We start from the raw sequence: 23,306 nt of genomic DNA, 5'->3' as shown, positions 1-23,306 counted from the left end.
GTCACATACTTCCTGCATTCAGGTGTGTTGGAGGAGAGATGAATCTACATGTTGCAGGATGACCTGAATACAGCTATGACAAATAGGTTTTGCTTTTCCGTGATTTTAGATTTGTCGCATTGTTAACACACAAAGAATGTGTCACTTTGCATACATGTTGTTTTTGCATGGCTTATATGAAAATGAGCAAGGTTTTACCTGCTCATAAATACATTTTGTTCTCATAAACAACTTATTTTGGACCCACTTACCTGAAGCACTATTTAGTAGATTGTTTTGATTAGAAGGTTAACAGTGGACCCCTGGTGTTTGTGGGAGTCAGGAACCACAACCATCCGCAAGTAGACAAAACCAGGAAATGCATGAGAACCCTTCTAGAACCCTTATAGCTGCCTGTTTTAATAGCTCAGACATCAAATGTACCATAATATGCATTAATATGCACTACAGTCTTCCTAATCATCCCCTGGTGCCTGGTTTGTAATGTAACCAGGCCATAGTGCCACATCATATTGTGCTTAAGTATGTCAGCTTTCAAAGCTTTATTTTTGTTTTTTATGATTGAATTGCTCGATGAAGAAAATAAGCAAATAAGTGAAAAATTGATTTTAGTTGAACAGGAATGGTTCACTGTGCTTTAATTTTGGAGATAGTAAAAAACAATATACCTTTTTCTAAAAATATTATTTAAATATTGTGACTTCCTGTGGCTCTGAAATTCATCAAGGTAAATATAATGTATTTCTGTTGTACAACTTAATTTGCTTACTTGAGAATATGAATAGATGACTAATAACTTATTGGTTATCAAAATGTTGTACAGGAATGGCATTAAACATCTTGTGGCAGGTGACTCCATACAGTACCTCAAACCCACCAAGGTGTGACAGAAAACGACCAGCACATGTCAAGGACAAGCGAACTGGGAACTTGTTTCGCCGCCTCGGACCTTCTATGCATTGCTTGTGGTCACCAGCGCGTCTCGAGTCTCGGGAATTCACCTGGCTGACGTCACACGCCGCGCGCTCCTTCCTAATGAGCCGCGGCACGAGCTGGCAGTCAGAACCGCTAAGGATCCTGAAAGAACAGCAGCGACTTGAGGCACTTCCTCATAGGCAGGCTAAATAAGTCGGGGAATTTCGGGAAGAGCGTTCATTAAAAGTCTCAATTTGGTAGAAGTTCAAGACCAAGAAAGTCGGTCTACAGTTCGAGAAGAGAAAGGTGAGTTACTGAACTTTTCCTCCCCTCCCCGTCTTTAGTAGAACTTAAAAGTCGGTGTTTTGATTATCGGGACAGCAGTCCAGTATCCACCTGTGCTTGCTTCCTTGTTGTAAAGCGGGTTTCAGCTTTCCTGTGTATATGTGGGACAGTTTTTTGTTTTTTCTCTGCTTCACAGCGAAACAAAACGTGGCAAGAAGAGCACAATTTCTCCCTCAGTTCTTCTCGTTGTGCTGGTTCGTTAACTTTCGTGTGGAGACTGTAATAAATCACGTGACATCGACACAAAGTCAAACATTTCTGTGGCGAGATGTCGTTTCTCCTGGTGGCGCTGTCCGTTTTAGTCTGTTTCACATAAAAAACTCGAGTTGAAACATAGAAACTCATAAAATAAAGTCCCTTAAAAAATGACTATTTTGATTAAAAAAAAAATATATATATATATATATATATATATATATATATATATATATATATATATATATATATATAAACTCTTTAGATTGAGGGGTTTATACCCTCGACCTCTTTCATTTGGGTAAAAATAATCAGTATTTACAAAAAACAAACATAACATGGAGGAAGGACTTAAACAGAACAGTAGCATTACCACCACTACTGAAATCATATAATTTATTATTACGTATATTTTGCTGAGCTGTGTTATTATTATGACACATAAAACCAGATATGCATTTTCTGCTCTATAAAAATAAGCACAGCATTTCTTAATAATAATAATAATAATAATATTTTTTTATTTAACCAGGATGGTCAAGATGTGTTTTATTTCTCACACCAGCACTGCAGGAAAGTATTCCAAATAATTGTTTATTTATTTTCTGCTTGCAAGGGAGTGAAACGAGTAGCAGTCTTTTTTTTTTTCCAGTCAGCTGATGGGCAGTGTGCAGGAACAGGTGGGTGAGAGTTATTGCTTGTACCTCATCCTCATACTTTCTCCCTTAAATGTGTTTAAATATTTAAAGCCTAAAAGTTCAAACTTGACTCTGATAGTCAGCCCGTGTCTTGTTCAATAACTTTTAAAATGTCGACTATTTTTAAAATGAAGTTAAGTTTGGGTAGAAAGCCTCATCTCAAGGACTATTATGTCTATCATTATTATGTTGTTTTTTTCCTTCTCCCGATCCTGTTGATTTTTATCCTACCTTATTCTAGACCTGAAAAACAACCGTGGCTTCAACCTGGGAATGGGTCTGTTTATGTTGTGCACAGCTGAGACTAAAGTCTATAATTATGAGATATCAAAGCTGCCTGCCTTAAAGGCACACACATCCCATCAACAAAAGCCGCGTTTAGTCATCTGTAAAGTGAAAATGCGAGGCTTTAAAGGAACCGTCTTCGTTTGACCTTCTGAAACCTCAGCATCTTCCGATTCACCGGACCCACGCTGACTCTGAGCACATGACCATGTTTTGAAATGTTCCCTCCACTGGTTGCAAAAGTTTTGAGTCACCCAGTCTGCAGTTGTGGGTTTGTTTTTTTTTTGTCGAGGCGGCGCAGCTTTGCAGCACAGGTAACATTATCCGCCCACAGTTACTGCTGTGTCAATATGGGCTTGGGGGCATTGTGGTCTGCTTGGAGGGTACAGCAGAGACATCTGCTCAGAGAGGAGCTGCCTTTTTCTGTACCGACCACATGATGGTGGCGCATGCAAACAGGACAGGCTGTGGTCGCATGGATGTTGAACTATTTAACAAGAACCACTGAGCGTAGTCACGTCTTTAAAAAATAAAGCTGAGTTTTGTATTTGTACAAATACAATGAAATCACCTCAATTAGAGATGGGACTGCATTACACCTGCACAGACCTATTCTTACAGGCCATTCTGATGATGGGCAGTGAGAACAGGTGCAGAGCCTCTGAATGCCTTAGAGGCATATTGGGGTTTAGTATCTTGCCTAAGGTCATTTCAACATGCAGGCTGGGATCAAGCTCCTCAACTATAACTGGTGTTACTGAGCCACACTAACGCGCTTCTGTTGCTTGTTACTGTTACAAATTATGTTTTTTCCTCTCATGTCCTGCTACATTTGAGAAAAATTACACATCATATCTAGCTGTTAGTGTTGTTAAAGTAGAAATGCACAAATGGAGGTTTTCTCTGATTTCTTCCCATTTTTTTGTTTTGTTCTTTTCAAAGAACCGCAAAAGAAAACATGTTCATTTATAGAGGTCACATTTAAAAAAAAATTTATTCTGGAATTACTTGGATATCTCCAGTCATGCATCTGATCTTTATCTCTTTAAAATAATTGTACACATGCATCAGTGAGTCAGCCAGAGGTCAGGATCAACTTGTTTTTTCACACTATCAAATCTGATCGGTAATATCACAAGTTGTCAAAAATCTGCCCCCCCCCGTTCATTAAACACATGTAAAATAAAAAGTATCACATTTCTTTTAAAGCACAAACTTTAAGTGTTTCTAATAAAGCTTAGAGGCATGTTTTGAAGGCTAAACATAGATAATGGTGTAAAACTCATTTACTTTTGGATTTTAAAGCTAGCACTTCCCTAATACCTGAGAAAAATCATTCAGCATTTCGAAGCATAACGACAATACAAGAACTAAGCAATGTGCCAATATTCTATTAAACCTTGTTAATCAGACATCTGCTCTTAATTGCACGCAAAGGCAAACACGTACTTGTGTTTCAATTATTTGTAGAATCAGTTCTTGGCGCTGATGGCTTTGCCCATCACATGCCTTTGTGCTTTTGTCACTGCTCGTCTCTTTGTCCCAAGCAGCCGCTCCTCCTCACAGCCTGGCATCCTGTTTGACTCCTCTGGCTCAGAGAGGCTGTTTTGTCAGGCTTAACTAAGCCTTTGTGAACTGTGCGCGAGGCAGAAATGGATACCCCCCGTTTAATGTACGCAAAGCAAATGCGGATGTTCAGTCTCTCACATGGAGGCAGGATCCTTTCCTCGTTTGTGCAGCGGGTCTGACGCGATTTCAGAAGTCGGTGGGAGAAGCAGGAGAGCAACGGGGAGGAGATGCAACCTCTTGACCCCGTTTGTCAAGAGACGCATCTCCTCATCTGATGTTTTGCATCCCAATATAACCTGATCACTGTTTATCTGTGTGTGGTCTGGTGCAGTTTGGATATTAACCTTTTGTTAGGGGGAAAACGACGGCCTTCGTGCCAGTCACTACTAAATTTAACTAAAAACTGTTTTGTTTAGTTCCTGTTTATGCACATAATTAGACTTGCAAGACAGACATTAATACGACACAATATCTCAGAAAGATTTGAGAATGAAGTAAATGTTTGTAAAAAGGCTTTACTTACATGACCAGGAATGAAAAAAAGGAAAATCATGTCACTGGAAAAGCATAGAAATCCCTTCTAGCGACTGTTCTGAATTTTTGAAGTGAGTTTCTGTTAAATGGTTATGATTCGTGGTATAAACCTAGCCTGGCATCTTCATTTATTATGAATCCTCATGCTAATGGCAACTCTGAGAGGAGATACAACTCAAACAAAACCAACTCTGATCTAATAGACGTTGTTGTGGTTTATGTGAACATTGTCTCATAAAACGTTAAAACATTGTCATGTTTGCTATTGGTGGTCATTTAGACAGAAGCTGTTGATTGGAAATGGAGTAGGAGGCTGTAAACGGTCTTCCTGTGTGAAACAAATTCTGAGAACAAAACACATAAATAGTTGCTGCTTGATTTGAAAGTTTGGTAAATCAAAAATGGCTTAAAAAAATATACCCTCCCTCTGCTGGTACTGCATATTTAAATAAGTGTCTGCCTCTATGGAGCTAACCACCCAGCTACCATGCAGACGACTGAACAATTCATCTAATTTAGTGACTTGCAGCAGGTAGAATGTTAACTTCTTAATTGATCCTCACTTCAAAGTCCTTGAATTTTAAAAAATTAACAAAAAAATGCACCCTGTTTCTATTCTAAAGACCAAATGTATTAATTTTCAGATTGTGACCTCATTCTCTGAGTTTGGCCTGGTTAAGCTTTTGGTCAAGAAATCCTCTTATTTTCATTGCCATTGGTCTTATTTGCATCTTTAGATATTTATTTATTAGTGTGAAAATGTATTTGAATTCAGCTTAATGTCCACCTGCCAGTTCGTCATGGGAACGTAATCTTTCCCTGGCTGTTGGCGGTGATCTCCAATACGTTCATGAAAGCATGAAGTTTGTGCTCATTCGTCAGAAGATCGACCTTCAGGTTTCACAGCTGACCCGAGGGTTTGCTTCATAAACGGAAGAAGGTTACCTGCTTGCATTGCAAGTACGTCCAGGTAAACTTGGGCACGTTGCCAAGGCGACGGTCAACAACAAAACAAAAACAAAGCAGGTGTGTTCTTCCAGCTGTAAGCAAAAGTTTTTTTTTTCTTTTATGCTAAGCTCTGCTTGGCTAATGTCTCTGCTGTCCAGCCTCTGTCCATGTGTCCACACTATGTCCAGTTGTACTGAACTCTTGGCCACATCTACAAAAAAATAAAAAAAATAAAATCTGTTTTAGCTTAGGGACAAGAAATTACACTTTCAGTGTTTACCTCTAGTTGTAGATCTGGCAGGCTCAGAAAACATTAGAATATTAAATCATTTTTTTCATCCCCAGCAATGACATCTTAAAAAAAAAAAAGATTAATAAGTTTGTGACTTTTGGAAAAAAATGTTATTTCCAATTTTTCTTAAAGAAATTTGCACATAAATATAAACCTGCACATCAGCAGTCAACCTAATTGTGCCACTTTTTATTCCGTTCCAAACATCTGACACGTTATTTGTACATATAAAGTCATTTAATTGTAAAAACTCTTGATGTTTTCTGCAAGTAATAGCAGTAACTGCTGCGCACCAAATAGTCAGAAAATAATTTAACAAGTAAAATTTTTTACACTCTCCTCCCGCTTTCTGTGTGTGATCTGTAACGTTCCCCCTCTGCATGAATGGCATCGCCCTGTTTAAAGCTTGTCTGGAAATAAAATCAATATACAGCATAAAAACTTGTTCATTTGAGTGATGAAGTAACAGATAACAGCCACTACTGGCGACGCCAAATGATCAGTGTTTGTGCTGACTCATGTGAGGCGTTGGGTTAATGCATTCAGCTGTGGTTCTCTTGTCAGCCTTCAAACAGGCTGGTCTGCTTCTGTCGTGAACCCTGTTTAACAGTGTGCACCATTGCTCTGTCTTTAATTTATTTTTGGCAGCCTGAAGAAGGAACACAATGTGGAAAGACGGGTTTGCTTGTGCGGGAAGGTGCAATCAGAGAAAGCATTTCATTTTACCGAATCTCAGATATTTCCTGCTATACGTATGGGGAACTTGCTGAACCTTCCTGGCATCTTCAACATCCGAAACATGTGATAAAAGAAATTAAAAAAATGTTTTCGATTTCAGTTACAGCTGTCCTCTTTCAGTGAGTTTCAGGTACTTTTAAAACAAAAAACAAAAAAAACATTTGATGTATTGTATGTTTTTATTTAAAGTACATCTTATGCTTTATAACTTACTTTTATTGCCTTCAAAGGTTTCTTTTTTCACAGTTTTCATTCTCAATGTTGTCCAATCTTTGCAACATCCTGACATATTTTATCCTTTGTTAGACAAGGAGAAAAGCAAAGTTGTTTGTACTGGAAATGTGGTAGATGTTAAAGTTAAGAGATGTCCCAATCAAGACATTTTAATCTGATCTATGTCCCTGGCAAAACCCCAGTCCTGATATTGGCTGTCGACTGGGATTTTTGTCAGACGTGCATCAGAGAGTGAATTTTTAACAATCACAGCCTATTTTGGTGGTCAAGGCTTGTAAAACTCTATATGCACATTTAAAAAAATAGAACAAAACTGTGTTTTCTCTCACAATAATAGCCGTGTTTAATGGTTTGAAAACATTTTCACAATTGAAAGTGAAAGAGATGGTGAGAGTTACTTCAGGTTGGTCATGTGACCTGCTTTGCCTTGGTGAACACCTCTTGGTGTTGGGAAGAAGGATGCACACAACACAGCTGAGACACTTCTCATTACATTTTCAATATGTTCATGTCAAAACATGTTTTAATAGGAAAAACAGACAAAGGAGAATTCACACAAATTTTTTTTTTTTTTTTGTCAAAACACAATTACCTGGAGCCACGATCAAATATGCAGCAAGTTGATTGAAACAAGTTGGTATAAAACAGAGCAAAATGTCAGTTTATTGAAGATTCTGGCTGTATGTGTTGTCAGATGTAGTTTTAGCAACAACTGATGAAGCGATGTTCATTTTAGAGTTTGTGCCGTTTGGATATTCTTGAAGTTTTCTTAAAACAGCAGAGTTGCATTTCACAGCTTTCCTGCAGAAAAACCAGTTAGGGTGAAGTAGTGGCTGCTGTCTGGTTGCAGCAGGAGTGATACATATTTTTAAATGTAGTGGGGTTTTAGTACACTTTTATTAAACAAAGTGAGATTTAAGTATATTTATGGCACAGAAATAAATGTCATGTTGAAGTTGTTAGAGAAATTTCATTTCTTGATAATCTATCTGAATCAGAATTTAAAAATCAACAGTTTTACATGTAGTCATCACAGATTTAGCTAGGTGTTCACACTAACAGGCTGGTTTCTGCTTCACAACTAAAGTACTTTGGAACGCACACTTAAAACTACGCTCATCTCAAGATGGAGAGAGTTTACAGGAACAAACGAACAACTGCTTGGCAATAACAAAAGGTATCCTCAGACTTCCAACGTGTTATTCTTGTTCCACTCCCCTATAAAGTGAAAGAGATGCAGAATAAAATATAATGCATTTAACAAACAAAGTGAAAGCTCAGAGCATTTATTGGTGAGTGCAAGGTTGCTTGAGTTTGGACTTTAATATTCCAGGGTTTTGCCCCAGAAGACCTGCTAACTGGTAGCAGCGCTAGGGCAGTCCACTAGCAGCTCACTGTGATTTTGTGTTAAAAAAGTTAAACATTCGGGTTGCTGTGGCAGTGCAGGGGTTAAGCATAGGCCACATAAGGAGGCCTTAGTCCAGGGGTCCCCAAACTACGGCCCGCGGGCCGGATCCGGCCCGCCACGTCATTTGGTCCGGCCCCCTGAACAATGCCAGATCCGGCCCGCCTCCTCATACCAGAGAGCATTCAGTGTTTTTTTCATATATTGTATTTTCCGGTTTATATGTGGATTTTTCTTCAACCCACCAGGGGGCTTGAGCAGATGTGAAACTAACTTTCCCTCAATGGAATATATACTAGTCAGTCCCAGTCACACACCCCCCCCCCCCCCCCGCTCGACAGTTTCAAAGACAGAACAGCCTCCTCTTAGAATTTTCTAAGGTTTCTTTCTCCAAAAACTGAGACCGGCCCCTGACCAGAGAAAGGAACAGCTATGTGGCCCTCACAGGAAAAAGTTTGGGGACCCCTGCCTTAGTCCTTGACGCAGCTGTCACAGGTTTGATTCCTGGTCTGTTGACCTTTGCCGCATGTCTTCCCCTTTCTCTCATTACCCACTTTTCTGTCACTATCAAATAAATTCACTACCAAATACATTTTATTTAACAATAATTTGGAGGTACACGAGGAGGCATCATAATTTGGAAATATTACTGTGTGAGGCCAACATGCAGGCGCAGGGACAGCCCAGTTAAATGCGTCATCTATAAACCTAGCTTAATCCAATCAAAAAAAAAAAAAAAAACCCTTTTCAAAATAAACAACACTCAGCCTGGTGGGGAGGCAAGTAAAGCCTGGTGGCCCACCAGGCCTGTAATACACTGGTGTGGGAAACCCAGTGAACAAACGACGTCATGTTTTGGGTGGGTCACTCAAAACAGTGGATTTATGATAAATATCCTGCATGGCAAATATTTAAATTAGAAATCTAAATTTGTTGTTTTAAGTCCCGTTAACTTTACATTCAATGTGTGAACTGTTTGATTTATTTCAACAGTGGCGTTAATTTACTGGTTTTATCTTGAACATCTGAGAATTTCTGCCCTTTCTGTTTGTTGGTTTTATATCCACTGCTATTGTGCACTTATGGTTACAAATAATAATAATAATAATAATAATAATAAAAAGTTAGCTGGACCCTGAGGCACATTTCAGCCTCTCCTTTTCATTGGTTGTCAGCTTTGCACATTTATAGTTTAGTTCACACTCCCCGACTGGGTCCAGCTCTGCCCAAAAAAGATTCAAACTTGTCTCACTGCGACTTGTGTCGGATCGGTTCCCCTCTTCACTTCCTCTCACACCGACACGTTTTTGGGCCCCTACTGCTGCAGATTTTCCACCAGAGCGTAGTGTGGCCCCCACCTTTAACCTAAAGAGTAAAAATAAATTAATCAAATGCAAAATGTAACACATGCCTTCAACCACAGCAAGTTTTCACACGTATGTTTCGACATTTGTGTTTATCAATGCTCTGTTGCAGTTTAGTTGCTCATTAATCCGTCACAATAAACCAGAATGCACTTTGTCAGACCTCTGCAAGGAAGACATGCAAGATGTAGATTGTTTTTTTTTTTTTTCGTTGGTGCTCAGATACCTTTGTGTTGAGTCAACAAGCTTCAATAACTGCAGTAACCATCTTGTTTTTCCACATGTAGTTGGAGGAAAAAGTTCAGGTAATATTGACAATATTACGAATGACTGTGTTGAAGTAGGACAGTTTCACTGACCCACTGACTCACGCTGACTCACTAAAACCTGTGAGCATCCTGTCAAAACATTAAAGGTGCAGCTCACACTTCAGAGATTAAACAAAAAAAAAATAATTGTAATGTTCCAGTAGCCAAGCGATGACGGCATGATTTTCAGCAATTGTCTGACTCACAGCGTGCACCTGGAAGATATTTTCATACCGGTGATCAATTATGTAACAGCCTGGGGAAAATTACTCTATTCTGCCAGATTGATGCAGTGTAACTAAACTGTTTATCTTACAAACATCAGCAAGTCTAGTGGTCATTTAACAGCCTATTTATTTTGATTTCTAAAACGAAGATAAGCTCTGCTGATGCCGTGCTAGCTCACCGGGAGCTCCCAAGCCTGTTAGACCTGCTTGATCTCTTCTTCCTCCTACGGGTCATTTTTCAACAACTCAAGCCCTGTGAATTACAGGACTTGTTTATGATGCATCCTCTGTGCATGACTTTGATTTTAATCTACCTATTGTACACAGTTACGTACTTCTGGCTCCACAGTTGTTTTCTTTAATGCGGTCCCTGTCATGGAAAAGTACAGCCTTGTTACTAATTGATTTCTGTGCCAATAAGAAGAACATTCTGAGTTTTGCCCATTTAAAAGAAATGATGCTAAAACAATGTCAGTTCTTGAAATTTATATATGAATTATTCTGTAATAATATTTTTATAGTTATTCTATTTTCTTCCAGAGGTATAATGACGCATCAAGCTAACAAAGATGATAAACATTGTTGAGGTTTTAACAAGATTTTTTGGTAAATCTGTAATTGGTGTAGTATAATTCAGAACAGCTTCATATAGGAATTGTTTCTTTAAGGTGTTTGTAAAACGCTTACAAAATGTCTTCATGTATGAAACGAAGGTATCATAAATTAACGCGGTTTTAAGGAATCTTTCTGCATTATCAGGTTCAGGTTTGATCCAAGTATATTGTAGATTTACAGCAAAAGGTTTCAGATTGCCTGTAAAACAGTGAAGTAGCTTGTAGTTGGTGGCAGCTAATGGTTAGCTCATCATGGTATTCCCACCGTGGGCAAAAACATTTGTCTTCTCTCTCTGACAGCATTTTTTTTTCTGTAGGGCAACAAAAATGTTGCCATATGAACAATCTAGAAAATGTGGATACTAAAGATTGCCTATTAGCAATCTTTGTTACCCTAAAACCACTGTTTTCACTTTGACAACTTTTACTCATAGCAAATTATTTTGAGGAAACTTCTCAAAAGCTCATGTGACAAGATTTCTTTTTAATCTCGACACCCTTACCAGCATTTTCTGTCGACCTATGATATCAGGTGTTTTATTTTTCCAAGATGCTGTGACCTAATTTTATGAAGTATCGCTGCATATTTTCAGTGCGTCTTTAGGGTCTTTTTTGCTGACTTAACAGATTTTTTTTTATGTGCCCTAATGTACCCTCCAGTGATTTGTTTATTTATTTATTTTTCTTCTCGTTTGGCCTTTCCTCTACCCACTCCTTTTTGCAATTAAATTTACTCAGTTTTTCCATTCCCTCTGCCTAAAACAAGGCACATATGCAGATGTAAGTGGTCTGAGGCTGGGGATGATTTTTGACAACACGTATTTTGTGTCAAAGGCACTAATTGCTACGAAAGCATATTTCTGTTTGTGGAGAATTGGAAAGTATGCAAGTAATTTTCTAGCCTACAAAAAGAGACATGACAAGTTCTGAACCACTTTATATCAGCATCTTACTTATCTAACAATAAACTGAATATTTCACGTGCTTAAAGCCTGTGTGCAGCAGTACTGCATAGTTTGGCTGCTGAGTAATGCTGGACCTTTTATTTTGTTTTGTTTTTTGAGGAGGTTAAGACTTAATGAACGCCTTGGAGACCGCTGTTGACACGTCACGGTTGTTTCACTGAACTTACAGATAATTAGCCAGCTTCTGTAAGAAACCTGCCCTAGATTTTACAAAGTCTTTGTTGTTACTATTATTCATTCACCACACATTATAAAAAAGACACACTGCTGCTTGAGATGTGTACATTGTGGCTGGATTTGAGTTTTTCTTTTTACTGACGATTGTGGTTAACAGTAGAACCTGTCAAAGTGGGAATTTCCATCACCTCTCAAAGCTATTTAAAAGGCAGTAAAGAAAATGTTCAACTAAATACTTTGTTCACCTCAGTGGAGCAAAACAAGAACTCTGTTCAGCCGAGGGCTTAAAATGGCACCTGGATTACTTTTTAGTCTGAGGGAGGCGTGTACGTTCATGACAGAATGTACTGGTTCAGTCGATTGGTGATAAATGTAGCATGAAAACAAGGGAACATTATCATCTTATGAAGGATGAATGGTGGCTTAATTAGAAAAATAATGTGACCTTACAGACAGTGTCTCAGTATATTTCTCATGTCTCGTACTATAACTGGTTCTACAACGTTGATTTAATATATTTTTCTCAGATGAAACCTGCGAGCTTTGACCTTTTTGTAAGCTTTCATCAAATTTAGAAGGAGTTTTCAGGACCAGTGGCCCAGGGCCCTGAGTTTTGGAACGCCCAAGAAATATTTTTTTTTTATGACATTTTTTAAGAGCCCATTTAAATGAGAGAAAATGCAGCTTGTGAAGCTGCCTAGGCGGAAAGCCCCTTGACATGCCATGGGCTGGTGTTTACAAAGTGGCCATTCATTTTTCTTGCCACTTATTGGCAGAAATAAGGAATACCGTGGATGTTAGCTTCTGCGAAAATGCCAAGACGGTTTCCAGTTTGTGTACTAAAGCATATTAAGGTGTGCTTGGTGTTTGAACTATTAAAATAGGACACTATTAGTGTTTTCAGATACTTACTGAGGGTCCACTGTAATGTTAAATCTGCCTGGAGTATGAATGATTTTGAGCTTCACTGTTGGATAAAGACATGCCCTGATTGGCGGTTTGTTGTTTCTCCAGGAGTCCGGGGTGAGCGGTCACCATGGCACCCTTTCTACGATTTACCCTGCAGGGTTATGAGATGGGCATTCTCCCCCCCATGGACGGCACGCCGACTTGTGCCGTCAGGATTAAAGAATCTGTCAGTACAGGTATGTCCAAATGTACGTTCATGCAATTGTAGTTTTGAGTATCTCTACTCATGTGTGACTTTCCTATGATTTTCCTGTTTTTCCACAGAGCGAGGAAAGACCTTGGTTCAAAAGAAGCCCACCATGTATCTTCAGTGGAAGTCCACTTTTGACGCTCATATCTATGACGGTCGTGTCATTGAAGTGATCCTCTTGAAGAGCTCCGAGGAGCCTCTGGCTAAGGTCACTTTGGGACTGTCTGCTCTGATGGAGCGCTGCAAGGCTTTGAAAAACAAAAGCCAAACTGAATTCTGGGTGGACCTTTATCCTTCGGGGAGAGTTCAGATCTCCTTGCAGCATTTCCTGGAGGACTCGGATATAGGTAAAAAAAAAAAAAAAAAAAAAAAAAAAAAAACTCTACATTGGCCTGATTTGACCTTTGTAGTAACTTTTGATTTGTTTATAAAATTTCCTGTGTTCTGCATGCCTGTGTTCATGGGCTTCTTATAAAGTCCCAAGACGCTCAGATCACACAAGTTTCTTAGTTTGTCACAATACATTTTAAACAGGAGAGAATACAAGAGATTTTCGAGTGACGTTTATTTTAGGCTACAGGGTTTAAAAACAACAAAAGAAACTGTTCCCTGACCGGGAATCGAACCCGGGCCGCGGCGGTGAGAGCGCCGAATCCTAACCACTAGACCACCAGGGACTGACTGTGTGAGGGCTGCAGTAACTTTACACCCACCCATAAACCCTGTGGTCATGGATCCACTAGTGTCTTGTGTTGTATGTTGACCTCTACTGGGGGAAGTGCTGCCAAATAGACTGCCTTATTTCACTTTTTTTTTAAAACACATGGTATTCAGGGATATATGGGACTTAAATCCATTATCTGTGAGGGATTTACATTTAGCTATATAAAGCTATATGTCCAAAAAACAGATTTTTTTTTAGTTAGATTCTTGTTGGCTTAAATAAAAATCATATTACTCTTGATTTTCCACATTCTTATATTAATCCTTTTAAAGTTGGTGGATGATGCGTAATTTTTCTATGCTATATTACCTTTAATTGCCTGCATTTTAGGCCGGCGTTCCTAATGCAAATTATTAATTTTTTTTTGTCATTCTACGCATAATAACACATAAGAGGAAAACATGGGTTGCTGGTTCTTTGATCAGTTTTAAATAGAACATCAATTTTAAAAAAATATAAGTCTATACCATTCCTACATCAAATCTCCGTCTGTAACCTTTATTTTATGGTTTAACTAAAAGCTTTTGATGCTGTAGATCAGTGGTGTATAAACTTCCCATAGAAATCAAAATCATCAAGTTGAAAGGATGGTGCCAAAATAAAAAAATTAATGCATTAAGAATGCAAAATATTGAGAACTAGATGTCTTTAAATTGGTTTTGTATTGTAGGAGTAGAATTAAGTGTTTGGACCTGTTTTAGGAATGAGCCCCACACTCCATCAGTGTCCACCCACCCACTCCACTGGGTGCCCCAAAAATCAGCCCGGTGTTTGTTTACGTATACTTAAACAGCTCAGTGGGTTTTTTCTTCCTGCTTTTTCAGTCTCTCTCTTCAAACAGAGAGAAAGTTAGATTATATCTCTGTTTGTCACTCTGTTCTTCCAGAGGACATCTGTAAGGCTGCTTCTCTTTCAGATTGTTCCTATGTCAGCCCCTGCCCTCCTCCCACCTTCCCTTCTTCTCTTCCACAGCTTTTGTCTGCTTTGTTTACTTCTCCCACACCTTCTGCGCCGTCTCCTCTGAAAGACCCCCACTGTACTGACTCTGAGCAGCTCATTTAGAGGAGTATTTGTCTGCGTTTAGCCTCCAAACCCAGCTCAGTATTTACAAGGTCATGCCCACGTTAGAAAGATGCAACAACCGTGAGACAGTAAAAGCTTAAAGAAAGGTGAAATAACTTGACCACTGCTCTGGATGTTGGGCAAGGAAGGATTCATAACAGTTCTGGTTGACAAAATGAACGCGTTAATCTTGGGATTTAATGTATAAATTGATGTTTCCATCTGTGGCAGGCAAGCCATCGATTAAGACTCCTCCTCCTGCAGAAGGCGTTATGACTCTCAACAGAAGGAGAGGAGCCGTTAAGCAACAAAAGATTCACGGCATCAAAAACCATGAGTTTATTGCCACGTTCTTCCGCCAGCCCACCTTCTGCTCCGTCTGCAAAGAATTCCTCTGGTGAGACCATCTCCAGTCTCTGTTGCAGACCAGCTGCAACTTCAACAACATCTGACTGTGATTGTTTGACCTTCATGCATTTACTTAATCAAATCATGCTCACAAACCTCAGTATAGTTTATTGGGATTTAATTTCATCGACCAGCACAAAGTCACACATAACTATGAAGTGGAGGGAAAGTTCTAAATGCTTTCCTGGTATTTTTGGGAAAAGATTTATGAAAAACTGTAGCATGCAGGGTTTTTTTTTTTCTCTATTAATTCTGCACAGCTGGAGACCAGGATCATTACTAAGGATTGGGATATATATATATATATATATATATATATATATATATATATATATATATATATATATATATATATATATATATTAAACTTGCATTTATGGAGCTTCACCAATCTGTGAGTCAAGCTCCTCCTCCATCTGTCCAATCTACAGACATTTTCTATCCGTTTAGAAAACAGCAACAGGAAATCTGTTTTTTTCAGCCTGTGTTTTAACAGTGACTTTTATTTACCTACTTTCAGTTTTATTATCCCTTATCTTCAGTTTTACCACCGAACACACACATTATTGGGTCTGTCGCATCTGGAGACCTTTCCATACAGACACTTTTCAATATGTCAAACAAATCCTAGTGCGACAGTCATTTCAAGCACTTCAGTCCATAGATATTAAAATGTTTATATATATTTTTTTCTCTTTCATACAGGGGTCTCAACAAGCAGGGGTACAAGTGCAAACGTAAGTGGCTTCTAAGCTGATGTCCTCATGTTTGCACATTTTTAAACCTCTGGACATTTGTAACCCAGACTTTTTTTCTTCACATCCTAACTTTAACATTACATGTCGTTTGTCCCAGAATGCAATGCAGCCATCCACAAGAAGTGCTTCGAGAAAATCATCTACAACTGCACTGGGACAGCAGCAAATAGTGTTGAGACCATGGTGAGCCGAGTTAATGTTTTGCAGCAAAATGTCAGCATCAGATCTGGTAACGACGGCGAGACTCTTATCAATATTTTCCTTTTTTTTCCATGTTGTGGTTTCAGCAATGAATTGAAAATTCTTCATCTGCACTATTCGTCACATCAATAAAAATACGAGCGTTTAACTTTAACCTTTTACCTACAGCCATCTGACGCGTTCTGATCTCTGTTCACGCAGTTCCAGAGGGAACGTTTCAACGTTAACATGCCGCATCGCTTCAAGTTCTACAACTACAAGAGCCCCACATTCTGTGACCACTGCGGCAGTCTCCTGTGGGGTCTCGTGAGACAAGGCCTGAAATGCGACGGTGAATACCACAAAACGCCTTGTTTTCATTTGCATACATCTGTCTTCAAACTCTGCCGCGGTGCTAACATCCTCATTTCTACCTCACGCTTCGTCCTCCGTCTAGCGTGCAACATGAACGTCCACAGTTACTGCCAGGAGAAAGTGGCCAATCTGTGTGGAGTCGACCAGAAATTGTTCGCAGAAGTTCTGTCCCAGTTTGCCACGGTGGGTGGAGAGTTGAGCTTTGTACTCAATTGTTTTTAAAATCCGTGCTGATGCTTTACCCAAAATAATAATTTTAAAAAATTTCACTGCAGAAAAACGACACCCAGGAAGAAGATGAGCCAGAAATTGGGATTTATGAAGACAGGAGTTCAATTGCAGATCCTAAAGGTAAAGAGTTAAACACCGACTTTCATCTTCCTTGTGTTGTTTGTTTTATTCTTTGAAATCTTGAATTGGAATGCTTTGATCAGAATATGCATGGGTATCTACATACATACATAGTCATGCACTCAAAGTGCCCAAATGTTTATTTTTAGCTGGCGAAAAACCCAAGAGCGTGAGGCCGGCACCTGCCACGACCCCGGCCCAAGACCCAACCCCAGCCCCGACCTCCCAGCTCCTCCATCTCAAATTGGACAACTTTGTACTCCATAAGGTTCTGGGGAAAGGCAGCTTTGGCAAGGTATGCCCTGCTGTGTCCGTCCTTAAACAACCTCATCCTGGGATAACATATTTATTAAACCTCTGAACGTCCCGCACCTCCAGGTGATGCTGGCAGAGCTGAAGGGGACGGGTCAGTACTTTGCCGTGAAAGCCCTGAAGAAGGATGTGGTGCTCATGGATGACGACGTCGAGTGCACCATGGTGGAGAAAAGAGTCCTGAGCCTTGCGTGGAACAATCCTTTCCTCACTCATCTCTACTCGACGTTCCAGACCAAAGTAAAAACACCCCTGCTGCCTTCCACTTCACAATTTTGCACTACTTTATTCTGGTCTAACACACACAATTCCCTGAAGCTTGTGCATGTAGGCTGATACTGTTGCATGGCATTGCACATCTCTGTTAGTAAAGCAGGTTTCTCTACTTGCATCACAGTAAACTCTAATGAGGAATAAATTAGAGTTCAGTTGGGGCCTAAAAATTTACTTTAATTAAAGCCAGAGGCAGCATATTATTTTAGTTAAGAATTTACTGTTTTTGTTTTTAGACCACCAACTAAGTAAGCAGTGAAACTTCCCCCATTTTTTTTTAGCTTTTGCTTAACGTCTTCCCGCTCCGTCTTGGCGCTTGTTGTAACGCCAGGGTGAGTCAAGTGCAAATCATCTGTGGTGTACGACTGAAAAGATCCTTTCCACATGCGTACGCGCCGCTCTGCACTTGTTGCAGTCCTACTTGCTCTATTTCCTCAACAGGTTAAGCTATCTACTCCTCTATTTACATGGTACTAAGTAGATTAACACAACTTCATATCATCCGTTCTTGTTTGGTTTTCTCTGCTTGAGAAAACCAAACCCAACCCAAAGCTTCAGTGCTGAGAACGACAGTTCCCAGCTGTCCGTTAGATAACGCCACACAAACCCAGCCTGTGTTATCTGAACGTCCGCCCCCACGTCCTCCACTTGTGCTCTTCACGTCCCATTTGTGAGCTGACAGTTATATCTTGTTTTCACAGGAGCACCTCTTCTTCGTAATGGAGTTCCTCAACGGAGGCGACTTGATGTTTCACATTCAGGAGAAGGGCCGCTTCGATCTCACCAGAGCCACGTGAGTACGCACCCAACCTGTGACGCAGAGGTTCGCAGATGCAATGCCGTCTCGATCGACGTGAAACGGTTTGAATTTTCCCCCATAGATTCTACGCTGCTGAGATCGTTGTAGGGCTTCAGTTCCTTCACGGACAAGGAATCATCTACAGGTAGGACTCTGCTCCGATGCATTCCCATCAACCTGCAGCGTGGCAGATTGAAAAACTGTTTCATTGGATGTGCATGTGTCTCTTTTTGTCTACAGAGATTTGAAGCTGGATAATGTTATGCTGGACAGTGATGGACACATCAAAATAGCAGATTTTGGCATGTGCAAAGAGAACATCTCCGCAGAGAACAAAGCCGGAACATTCTGTGGAACGCCGGACTACATCGCACCCGAGGTCAGTCCAAGTCTCCTCATCAAATATCTTCTGTGACTTAATTTAAATGTCAAACCTTACTGTTCTTTTATTTGAATTATTACATGAATAAATGCGTGTGTGCGCCTCCTGGTGGCCTTTACGAGTATTGCACCTGCATGAGACCCAACGCCAATTCCATTTGTCTCTTCTTTCATAGATCCTGGTTGGACAAAAGTACACCTTCTCAGTAGACTGGTGGTCATTTGGTGTGCTAGTCTACGAGATGCTGATTGGTCAGTCGCCGTTCCACGGTGACAGTGAGGACGAGCTATTTGAGTCCATCCGGATAGATACCCCCAACTACCCTAAGTGGCTCACCAATGAATCAAGGAGCCTGCTTGAGCTGGTGAATAATCAGTAGTGTCAAGAGCAGGATCGCACACACCACATTCCTGTCGTTTGCAATACAGCTGTATTTCCTCCTGTCTCTCTTTCAGTTGTTTGTGCGAGAGCCAAGTCGCAGGTTGGGTATGGTCGGCGACATCAGAGCCCACAAGTTCTTTCAATTAATCAACTGGTCGGCACTGGAGAAGAGACAAGTGGAGCCGCCGTACAAGCCCAAAGTGGTATGGGAGTATATTAGAAGTACACAGTAAAACAGGAGATAGGGGGAAAATGTGTTCCTTAGAAACTGGAATATTGTAGCAAGACCAATAAAGAAGTATTTTCAATACAAAATAGATACGGTATGGGTTACAAAATCTTGGCAAGATTGTTCATTCTCACTGTTGTCCAGCAGAGTCTCCAAAAGAAAGGTAGGCCACAAAAGGCCATGACTAAAGAAGTCTGTAATTCTGCAAGCATGTTAATGAAAAGTTGATTGGAAGGAAAAAAATGTGTGCAGACAAATCAAAGCAAAAAAAATGGAAAAGCATCAATTGTTCATGGGTTAATTAAAGCAGCATAGGCTTCCTGGACACCACAGGCCAATTGCTAAGGAACACTGACCAAGACATTTCTAGAATTAAAATAACTTACAATATAATTTCTTTTTAATCTCTCAAGTTACTTTAGTTTATTTTGATAAACTTAATTGAAACATACCACGTAGGAGTGGATCTACATAAACGGTTTTACTTGTTGAATTGAATTACTGAACTTCATTAATTGTGTTGCAGCTGTGTCTACATCTGTCCCGATTACCGGCTGTTGTGAAACTCATGGAGCTCTTTTTTTTTTCTTTTTTTCTTTTTGTTCCTTTGTGTCCACAGAAATCTCCCAGCGACTACAGCAACTTTGATCGGGACTTCCTCAGCGAGAAAGCCCGCCTCACTAACTGTGACAAAAAGCTCCTTGCAACCATGGACCAGTCTGCTTTTAGAGGCTTTTCCTTCATCAACCCCAAAATGGAACAACTGATAAGAAAATAGAAGGAAAAAAAAAACTCACAGAAACTAAAGTTTTAGCTCGGGACACGGATGTAGGCTCTCATGTTATTCTGTTTATCTTCATGTGGTGTAGGGGTCAAGTGACTTTTGAGCCTGCTTGTAAGCTTTATGGTTCCTCTGATACATCAGGAGATAAAACAACATTTGCTGGAAGAGTGCATTTATCTCATCTCCTCCGTCAGTCGACGCAGGTTTCCAGCAGAGCGCGAAGCTTCAGGAATGCGAGTTGGATTCGTGGACCAGTGTCGCGTTTTGTTTATACTAAGGGATACAAATCAATTACGAGTTTAGTCTTCATTTGTTAAGTCGTGTTTTCTTCATTCACTGTATCACAACTCTTTAATTCGCAGGCACAAGATTCACACTTTGATTTTATGAAACTGTAACACTGTATAAACCTGACATTGCACATGTAAACTACGGGAGTTGAATGTACGCGGAGAGCATATTCATTGCAGCACTTTTTGCACCCAGATAGAGATTATAAGGACTTTTGTATGGAGATGCTTTTTTTTTTTTTTTTTTTTTTTTTTTTTTAAGATGCAAAATGGTGCTACAGGTTGCCACTACTGTTTTTGTTGATGCAGCTGGTTTAACCCATTTGGGATGAAATGTACTGTAACGGTGTCGACGGTTTAAATTTGATCTGAACTGAAGTGTTTATGCCATGAACTGTCATTACTTTCCTGTTATTCCTTTGTGTTTTGTTCCGTTTTTAATATTTTATTCTCTCTTTATGTAAAATGAGCATAAAATAAAATACCATGCTGTATATCAAAATAAAGGAGAGTATAGGGAAGTTCTCCGGGTTCTCGTGGAACTCGGTTGAAGAACGCGCGGTGTGCGTTTCATATTACACCTGTACATCTGTATGCAATGAAAAATTTTGTTTTATAAGAGAAGTGGCATTTCTGTGTGAGAACAGATCTTTGATATGTCATATGTATGTTACAATATTTAAATACTGGGATTTAACAGGGAAATGATGCAACTCTGTATAAATAAATCATGTGTTTAGCTGTTAACTGCTTGATTTTAATGGAGTCCTTTTGAAATGTCCATCTTTTACAAATGATTCTGAATAAATATACTTGCAAATTGAACATTCATTGTCTACTGTCCACATTGCACTTTGATTAGCTTTGGATGTGAGGTGTGTTAAACGAGACACTGAAATCTGAGCCTAAAGTAAATCTGCCCTTATGAGATTTACTTATGTTTAACTGAAAACATTTTGTATTTGAGGAAGCAGTTTGTAAAATTCAGCTTTCCTTTGAACTGAGGTCGATAGTCACACCAGTCAGTTTTGACCCAAAACAGTATATCGTTTGCTAAAAAGTTGAAGATGAAAAGGGATTTTGTCATTCATAATCCCTAGGAGTCCAAGCTGTCATCCAAATCCACAACTTTATGAAAGGAAATTAGCTTTGGAATGTCTAGGAATTAATCTGTCGGCTCACTTGATGATGGAAATTTTAGTTTGATGGGGAGAAAACTTATACAAACAGGTTATTGCGTATTTACTTGTTTTAGAAACAGTTTTGTTTGTTTTTCAACTGAATTGTACAGGGTACATGTCATATTACATGAAGAATAAACATGATTTATCTTGTAAACCTTTGATAGCCATTGTATTAGTCTTGTTATTTTTACATAGAGAAATTAAATGGGACTTACCCCGTGTTGAGGTTTAGGTTTAGAAATATGTGACAAACATCTATGTGTTTCTACATGCTGTAAGGTAGTTCTAAAGAAAATGCTATAAAACGAATGGGATCACGTTTAACCTTTTACAGTGTGATAAAATGTAATTAAAAAAAAGAACAATTCTCTGTAATTTCTCGCTCTGTTCAATCTGATTCTGTTTCAGTTCTTTGTTCTCCTTCAAACAAACAAAAAAAAGAAGAAGAAGAAGAAGAAGCAGTTCGACAAACGCAGCTCAAATGTTTTCCATAGCGCTAATCTGATGATTTGGAACCTGCGAGCACAACTCAACACACAAAAAACGAGGCTGCCATCTAGCGGTCACAAACTGACCTGCAGCTCCCTGGTCGGTGAGGAGACGAGGAAGAAACGTGCTCGCGTCGCGCACGCCTCGTGTGTGACCTGTCCACATCCTCTCAGTCTGGACCCGGCGGTGTCTCACCGTTTCCCGCGGGATGTCCAACAAAACCAGAAGTCTGCGCGTACATAAACCTCAGTGTTCATTTTTAAAAGACATTTCTCCCCGCAAACATATGGTTTAAACCTTCCTTAGCGTTAAAGTTGAAGTACAATTGTGATGGATAATCCTTATTAGGAAATGGCACAGTCAAAAACAAAGATGCATGATGTGTTTACTCTCAAAAAACGCAGCTTCTCATTTGGTGTCGCCTTTTTCCCAAAATGCTTCGCAACAGCAGCAGCACCTTTACTTTTGTTGAATAAATAAATAAATTAGGAAATAAATTCCTTCCCCTTTGATGAATTCATTGCTCTTCCACTATCTTCGCGAGACACTTTGTTTTATTTTTATGGTTGATTCCACCCGAGTGTATTCATATCGGCTGGGTTCTCTTTTTTCTTTCTCTTCCTTTTGTCATAACACACGAAGGGTTGGTCTATTGTGGAGGATTATTTTTCAGCAGAAGCCTTTTTACTAACCGTTCGAGTGAGCTACAAAATGTGTTTCAGCTCCGCGGTTCTACAGGAGCGGGTTTCACAGAGGAGAAAATGCACTTATTTGGTTGAGGAAGCGCGTTTGTAATGATAAATGGACGGACTTTGAGCGTTGCACTCACACTGTCAACGCATATTTCCAGCAGTTTCTCCCGCCCTCTATTCCGAAAAAAACAACAAAAAAACAACAAAAAACAAAATACGACTTGCCATCCATGTGCAGCGTGTTGTTCGGTATCACAATGTGTAGTGCTGTGATGTGATTTAATTAAAAGTACTAACTCATCCTCATCTTTATATCACATGCTCCCCCCTCCCCCCCCCTCCCAATTAGAAAATCGAACAAGGAAGGGAAACAAAGCAACTCGTTCATCTTTAACAACATTCCGTCGACTTCTTTATCTCGAAGTGTGTTGCTTTTGATGGGAACAATACGACACTTATCGAAAGTGGGCTGATTAGCCTGTATGTGAGCAGTTAATTTCAGCTGAACCATCAACTATAAGTCCAGATTCCGCTGGGGATTAAAAAAAAATAAATCCCCCCCTGACGACCATTTCTGTTACTGTAAATTAATGTCAGCGGGAAATGTCGGGGTCTTTCTTTCATTTTGTGTGCTTGTTATAATTTTCCGTCTCCGCTCTGC

The 23,306-nt window shown here is 39.6% G+C and overlaps 1 protein-coding gene and 1 non-coding gene across 2 annotated transcripts; one reads left to right on the top strand and one right to left on the bottom strand.

The window, feature by feature from the left end:
* The first annotated feature begins 1,051 nt into the window (after positions 1-1,051).
* On the top strand, positions 1,052-21,105 carry prkcdb (protein kinase C, delta b). Its single transcript, XM_015009445.2, has 17 exons — positions 1,052-1,221; positions 12,828-12,958; positions 13,047-13,319; positions 14,990-15,155; positions 15,872-15,903; positions 16,022-16,107; positions 16,327-16,456; positions 16,562-16,662; positions 16,755-16,830; positions 16,980-17,125; positions 17,209-17,382; positions 18,117-18,208; positions 18,297-18,359; positions 18,455-18,593; positions 18,772-18,960; positions 19,052-19,180; positions 19,826-21,105. Exons 2-17 carry the CDS (start codon positions 12,850-12,852, stop codon positions 19,982-19,984), a joined length of 2,064 nt encoding a protein of 687 aa, XP_014864931.2. The 5' UTR covers positions 1,052-1,221; positions 12,828-12,849; the 3' UTR covers positions 19,985-21,105.
* Positions 13,578-13,649, bottom strand: trnae-cuc (transfer RNA glutamic acid (anticodon CUC)). The gene has a single exon. It is a non-coding gene; the product is annotated as a tRNA-Glu (tRNA).
* Positions 21,106-23,306: the final 2,201 nt, after the last annotated feature.

The sequence above is a fragment of the Poecilia mexicana genome, unplaced genomic scaffold, assembly GCF_051168715.1.
Source record: "Poecilia mexicana isolate PSO_F unplaced genomic scaffold, ASM5116871v1 scaffold_5, whole genome shotgun sequence".
NCBI classification, from domain to species: Eukaryota; Metazoa; Chordata; class Actinopteri; order Cyprinodontiformes; family Poeciliidae; genus Poecilia; species Poecilia mexicana.
The sequence above is the reverse complement of the archived record's forward strand: the minus strand, read 5'-3'. Positions and strand labels throughout refer to the sequence as shown.